Genomic DNA, 7,088 nt, shown 5'->3' with positions numbered 1-7,088 from the left:
CGTAGCATTTAAGTCAGCATTTAACACAGGATGTCGTGTCCTAGATTCAAAATTCTTTGTCTCCTAATACAGTAGAGGCTTTTACATGTGTGCAAAACTGGTTGAAGTCCACTCCAATATGCTTGAGTCAAAATTATCAGGATACAATTGATGTTACGAACAACGATAAATTAAAATCAGGTAATATATTCAGAAAGTTTTAGTTTTTGTTATATATCTTGATTTTGTTATTGACTGATGCTAGTTTCTTATATTTTAACATCTTAATATTGAATTAATCATCAGTATGACGAGTATATTACATGAAGATGGTTGAGTTTTGAAGTGCATTACTGAAATTGTGTAACTTGTGTTTGTTCAATTTTGTTTCATTCTTTTTATATATTTTATGTGGACCTATCTTATTTCATCATTAATCTTGTTCTCTTTTCAGGCACAACTTAGAATGGGAACAAGCAAAGGTTGCCTAATGTTTGTTTTTATTTTGTTGATAATGTAATTGATTTCAATTTGTCATGTTTTAGTTTTGTTGGTTGTAGTTGGGAACAATATTTGGCTGGTTGTGTTTCTTGTTTGCAATAATTAAGTAGTTGATGATTGGATGATGGACATTGCCATTGGACCATGATGACTCATGTTGCTCTTATTTGTTAGTTGTTATTTGGGGCCTTGGCTAGATGGTTGAAAAAGCTTTTTATTTATTTTTCGTTGATTTAGGAGTCTAAGACTCTAATATAAATGATAGTATATCAAGAATAGCCTAAAGGGCCATGTTTTTATTATATATTTGAATTGGTGCTATTATTGTAGAGGAAAGGTTCACTAGAAATATTTTTTTAGTATATTTAAAAGATTTTTTTTATATATATATATATTTACATAGCATATGAAATATTTTTAGCTCTATTCTTGGTTTTTGCATATCTAAAATATGTTCCTTTTTTCTTTTTGTAATTTTTTTAGTAAACTTGAAAGACCACAAAACAAAAAAACAAAAAAAAAGAAGAGATCTATTAATATGTAAACTCTTGTTTGAAAATTGGCTAAATATGAAGCCCAACGCAGGTTTAAAAACGTGGGCTAAAAATCTGTAGAGAAAAACCCAAACTCGACTCTGCATTGAATTCGATCCGTTTTATTAGAGTCGGAGTCGGATCACATTTTGTGTAATTTGGAGCCAAAGTCAGAGTTTGGATTTGAGCTCTGCCTAAATCAAGGTCAAATTTCCTGGATACCGACTCCACCTCAGTCGGTGCTTAGCTCTAACTAAAACAGACCCTCTAAGGTATCCACTCTGATACCATGAAACGATTGAAAGAAAGAACTTCAATTGAAATCTTGCATTCAACTTGATCTCTGACGCGAGTTGGCTTCTGTTTATATACAATACATAGTAATGTAAAAGACCCAAGAAAAATGAAGTAACTTCTACACAAGAAGTTTGGTGTCTGATTCCTTGGAAGAAAAAGGAAAATCTATCATATTGGATCCTAAACCAATATCATGTTGTGAAATACTATGTAAAGCACACACACCAACGATGACAAATAAAGTAAAAGCAACACAATCAAGAATACGACATAGTATTTAGGTGGTTCGGCAAATTGCCTACATCCACAGGAGCTGTATAAATCTTTATTAACCAGAGGAGATTACAATCACTCAATCTCAACTCAAACTCTCTAGGGATTTTTGCTCTCTCACACAATATGCACTTACAAGATAATTATTCTCTTTCAAAATATGCTTTAGGCCGTCCAACACAAGTCTAATATGATGTATTTATAGTAAGTGGTGCTGGAAACTCTAATTTGGCAAAACTGCGTACTTCGCTCAAGCGGTGTGTCGAGCGCGCCTCGAGCGAACATCCAAATGAACATTGGCTCAAGCGGAGTGTCGAGTGAACACTAAGGTTTGTCTTGCTCAAGCGGATGGTCGAGCGCTGCTCGAGCGAACTTCTCTGACTTGCCTTTGCTCGAGCAGTATGTCGAGCGAACCTTGGCTCGAGCCAACTTCAGCAAACACTTTTTCAACTCCAAAACCAGTCTTCGTATATACCCCAACATATCAGTCCTTACATATTGTATTTTTTCTTGAAATTGTATATCAATCAGATTGTAAATGGAGATGAAGATATATTTCACTTCATATTTGAATTGTATCGAGTAAACTCAAGTTGATCTAGAATGATCATTGACAATTGTAAGAAAATACTTACCTAAACCATCATGAGTAGATATTGAAAAAGGGCCTCATATACCATAGTGAACTAAATGGAAAGGTAAGATGGCTTTATACAAATTATTTTGAAAGAATAAATGTTTCTGTTTTGTTAAAGGGCATACCGTACAATGATCACTACATTTTTATTTGGAAGAACAACTTCTGGAATAGATTTAGCAAGGTCAAACAATCTAGACAATCGTGGATGACCTCACTACAACATATAGCTTTTTTCCATGACAAGCGATTATTGAATGGCAGAGACAGTATCATTAATAGGCCGGAACACTCATACTATAAGGAAAAAAAAGGGAACAAAATGCAAGAAAAGGAGAGGATTTAAATTCAAGGGATGAGCCCAATCTCAACTATTCTTGTACCCTTTTCAATCATCTTCCATGGGGAAGGAGTACCCTGTGTATAACAATTATCAGCCATAAAAATAAAACGACATTTCTGATGAGAAATTAGTTTAGTGATTCACTGAAGATTATATGAAAAAGTGGTTACACATAGTACATCTTTAATTTCAAGACTAAATTATCATACAATCGAACAGTCTTAAGATGTGTGACTGAGATATTATCATATGTTGGAAGTTTAACGAAGGAATGATATGAACTATAGCATCTTTTTTTTTTTTTTTTTTGATAATAAAGGATCACATTACATTCATAAAAAGGACATACAACTTTGACTTAAAAAAGTCAGTTATAAACGTTAATAGCTCCTCAGCACACTTTCGTGACTGACATGGTCTAGCCCAGACGACAGAACTCTAAAGACCAAAGTCTAAGAGATCCGTCGTTCACATCTCTGTCCCCAACAGAGTAAAACAGTAACATGGTGACAAAACTCATATCCCGACTACGCAAGATAGGGTGCACCAACCCAAAACTCATACAGATGAACTATAGCATCTGTATGTATGATCTAGGTGATCCAAAAATCTAGAAATTCAGTGCACCCAAAACTCATACAGATGAACTATAGCATCTGTATGTATGATCTAGGTGATCCAAAAATCTAGAAATTCAGTGTTGGATGAGAAACTTGAATAACATGCATTAGGTACTTGAGTATCAAGAAAAGAAGAAAGAATTTAACTTGAGAATGATGGTAAAGGATTAAAATGCAAAGAAACATTTGCAGCTGATGATTGACATCATTTGTATCATATGGCTGTGGGCGAATTGGTGTGTGTGTATATGTATATATGCCTTTGAGATTCCAGATTGAGCAAACAAGAAAAGTTTAATTAGCTCGTCGAAAAAATTAAATAAAGTAATTAATCATGAATATAAGTTCAACTTAATAATAATTTATAAATTTAAGCATTCAACACTTGACCGGACCGAACTGATAGTCTTATTCGTTGGTTTTAGGGTGTATTATTTTGAACTAGACCGGACTGAGATTGACCTAATGTGTGTGTGTATATATATATATATATATTTTATATAGTAATTATATAAGTTAATTATGTCATTTTCATCTAAGGGATTACTATTGATCATATATACAATGAAACTATTTAATATTCATTAATCATACATAAAATGTTATAGAGATCATTTAAATTTAATTTTAATTTAACTAATTTAAATAATTTTTTATATTAAATTTTTTTATAAAATATATATATATATATATATTATATTCATGGACCGATTACACTCCCAGTAAAACCTGTGAGCTTAAATTTGGCGGTATAATATTAATGAATGGGCCAGTTATTTGGGCTGGTCAATCCATTGAACCCTACATGTTTAGGCATCATCAAAGGCTCTGGAGCAGAACTGAGAACAACTTCTTTATTATTATTGCGGTATCCCCACGAGCAAAATCTCCTCAGCTGACGTTATCAGAGCCTACATTATTTTTACCGTTTTCCAAAAAAACTCGACTTTTCCACGTTTCACAGGTTGTGACCATTTATTTTTTATTAAAATAATTATATTCTGGTCATAAATAATTATTCTTATCCTAAATAATTCATTATAATTATTCGTATTTCTTTTATAAGTTGGTACGAAAAAGTTGACAAAAGACATTATTTTATTTGCACGTGACAGAGCTTACGTACGTTGCTGTTAACTGTACTTAAGCATATGCAAAAGGCGTAAATAACATAAGAAAATAACACCATTAATTGTTGATTGTACGTTCATGGAACACACAACCAACATTACATGCTTATTTAATTCGTTGGTCGATGATCCAAAATACTTTCTGATCGCACACTCAGAACTTGCTGATAAATTCATGTATGTGGGCGCTAACCTCATCTGCCTTTTCTTGATGGATAAAATGAAATGCTCCTTTTACCACAACAACGTCTTGCAAACCCGGCACGTCTTTCTTGAAAGCACCGCCATTTACATAGTCCTTGACACCTGGGATATGGTAGACGGTATCCTGGTCTCCCACTATGAACTTGACTGGCACTTTGATTTGTAATCCAGCCCATGGCGCTGTGAGCTCCCAGTTTCTGCCATTTAAGACAAAGTTTAGAGATGCATTAGATAATACTTGATGTTTATTTTACTTTCAGTAGAGATCATGCATTAGATAATAGTTCAATCGACACAAAGATGCTTGAAACAGGCGCTAGCTTACAGGTGGAGAGCTCGATAATAGTTCAATCCTCCGGTGAAACCTGATTGGTTAAATTTGGTGGCATAATAATTAATATCTTCTTCTGACAACCAAGAAGGCAATGCATCTGGTGTTGGCAATCCTCTAAATCCCACTTCTTTAGGTACCAACACAGGATTTGGACCAACCGAAAAGAACTTGTTCAGTAGTTTTGCGGTATCGACACAAGCAAAATCTTCTTCAGCTTCTCCATGTTCCTGCACCAACAATTTAATTAATCTCATGTAACGAGCTGTTTCGAATTTGTTGTATATTAATACGGCCATTTATAATTTACCTGAAACCTGCACATATAAAAATCATCACCAAACAAAGCCCTGAAGCCTTCCACATGATCAAACGCCGGATGCCTGGGAAGTAATGGCACGCTCAGGTTGATCATGGCTTTGATCCGATCTGGCCTGAACCAACCGAAGTACCAGGCAATCATAGCTCCCCAGTCATGGCCGACCAAGAAGACCTGCTCGATACCAAGCTGGTCAAGAAGGGCGACGAGGTCTCCGACGATGTGGAAAGCTGTGTAAGAGGCAGGGGAGGGTGGGGCGTCGGTGTCACCATAGCCGCGAAGGTCGGGGGCGATGCAGCGATAGCCGTGGGAGGAGAGGTAGAGAAGCTGGTGTCGCCACGAGTACCAGAGCTCAGGGAAGCCATGGAGGAAGAGGACCACTGGGCCTTTCCCTATCGACGCCACGTGCATGTTTATGCCATTTGTGGCGACAGTTGTGTGCTCTATTTTCTCCATGTTTGAAGTCTATGATCTGTCAGACTCTCAAGCTGGTCAAGTTATTGCTAGCTTCCGTTCCTTTTTATAGTGAATTACTAGTGTGGCCTTTGGCTGGCTTGCTCTTCTCAATCCTTATCTTCTATTTGGTGGAGAAAAAAAACAAAACACACAAAACAAATTTGACTTCAAAGGCGGCCATAATAATAAGGTTTATTATGTTGGAAACTTGGACTTGACTTGAATCTGCCCAACTTAATATTTAAATATTTAATTTTTAAGTTATTAAATTTATTTTAATTTAAAATATTTTTATACATAATATTTATAATTTTTTTTAACTTAATATTTCTTTAAACACAAAATCTACCGTCTCTTTTAAATTCTTATAAATACTTCTAAATTTATCTTAATTTTAAATATATTTAAATTTATTTTTGATGAACTTTACAAAACTCACTCTATTATTTCAATTCACTATTATTTATAAAATCCCAACTCAACTTAACATTGAAATAATTTTCAACTCCCAGCTCAGCCTAAAGTTCTATTAACAAGTCAAGTTTTTTATTGAGTAAAGCAGACTTTGGACAACTCATTTCCTATTGAAAATGACTTCATCTGGCCTTGCTCGGGAGGCGATTATATTTTTATCGTCCTTATTATTGACCGGCTGTTCTCACTTACGTGAGCAAGACTTGATTAGGGAACGTGGTGTGCTGCCTCTCTTGAACGTTGTCTCAACAATATATATTTCGTACCTAATAGTCAAGAGTTGGATAATAGGAGATTTGGATAGTGAATTGAATTGAAATAAGTTGAAATAGAGTTGAAAGTTATAAAATATTATTAGAATATAATTTTTAATATTATTTTATTTTGAGATTTAAAAAAATTAAATTATTTATTATATTTTATTTGAAAATTTAGATAGTGAATTTAACTTTCAAAATCGTCTCAAATACTCTTATTAATCATTATATTTGAGTATTTGCGGCGATTTGTAATTTACTACATCTTCAACGAAATTAAAGTGCATTTTTTATTCAGTTTGAGCGATAAGCAAAAATCATCGCAAAAAATTACTATTATTTTAGGATTGTATTATTTTATTGAGAAGTTGTGAAATAATTATAATAGAATGGTAAAATATTTTACGGTTGTATGGTAATTAAATAATAAAATTCATTATGTTGTAAAAGATTAGGAGATGTTTGGAAACATATATATCTCAACTCATCTCATTTCATCCTATATCATTTACTTTTCAAACATCATTTAAATACAAACACTTTCAAATTAATTATTACAACTTTTCTAAATTTTTAAACAAAAAATAAAAAACGGTTCAAATTTTTTAAATTTCGAAACAAAAATAATATTTTAATTTTATAATATTTTTTTTTTCAATTTTTTTCTCACATTTCCTAAAACTCAATAAATATTTAACTCAAACAATCTAATTATATTTACAAACCATATTCAT

The 7,088-nt window shown here is 33.2% G+C and overlaps 1 protein-coding gene across 1 annotated transcript; it reads right to left on the bottom strand.

The window, feature by feature from the left end:
* Window positions 1–4,263: 4,263 nt before the first annotated feature.
* Window positions 4,264–5,702, bottom strand: LOC108989025 (epoxide hydrolase A-like). The gene is made up of 3 exons (XM_018962468.2): window positions 5,159–5,702; window positions 4,843–5,078; window positions 4,264–4,714 (listed from the first exon to the last, which is right to left on the bottom strand). The coding sequence occupies exons 1-3, from the start codon at window positions 5,621–5,623 to the stop codon at window positions 4,468–4,470; spliced, it is 948 nt and encodes a 315-aa protein (XP_018818013.1). The 5' UTR covers window positions 5,624–5,702; the 3' UTR covers window positions 4,264–4,467.
* Between the last annotated feature and the right edge of the window lie 1,386 nt (window positions 5,703–7,088).

This window comes from Juglans regia, chromosome 8, assembly GCF_001411555.2.
Source record: "Juglans regia cultivar Chandler chromosome 8, Walnut 2.0, whole genome shotgun sequence".
NCBI lineage: Eukaryota > Viridiplantae > Streptophyta > Magnoliopsida > Fagales > Juglandaceae > Juglans > Juglans regia.
Note: the sequence above shows the minus strand (reverse complement) of the source record. Positions and strands in the feature narration are given on the sequence as shown.

Bases quoted from the DNA above. Each gene is read 5' to 3' on its own strand.
- LOC108989025 (XM_018962468.2), bottom strand. From the start codon at position 5,623: ATGGAGAAAATAGAGCACACAACTGTCGCCACAAATGGCATAAACATG. The intron at 5,079-5,158 runs GTAAATTATAAA...TTGTTGGTGCAG, and splicing joins TTTATATGTGCAGGTTTCAG to GAACATGGAGAAGCTGAAGA. The intron at 4,715-4,842 runs GTAAGCTAGCGC...CTTAAATGGCAG, and splicing joins TATTATCGAGCTCTCCACCT to AAACTGGGAGCTCACAGCGC.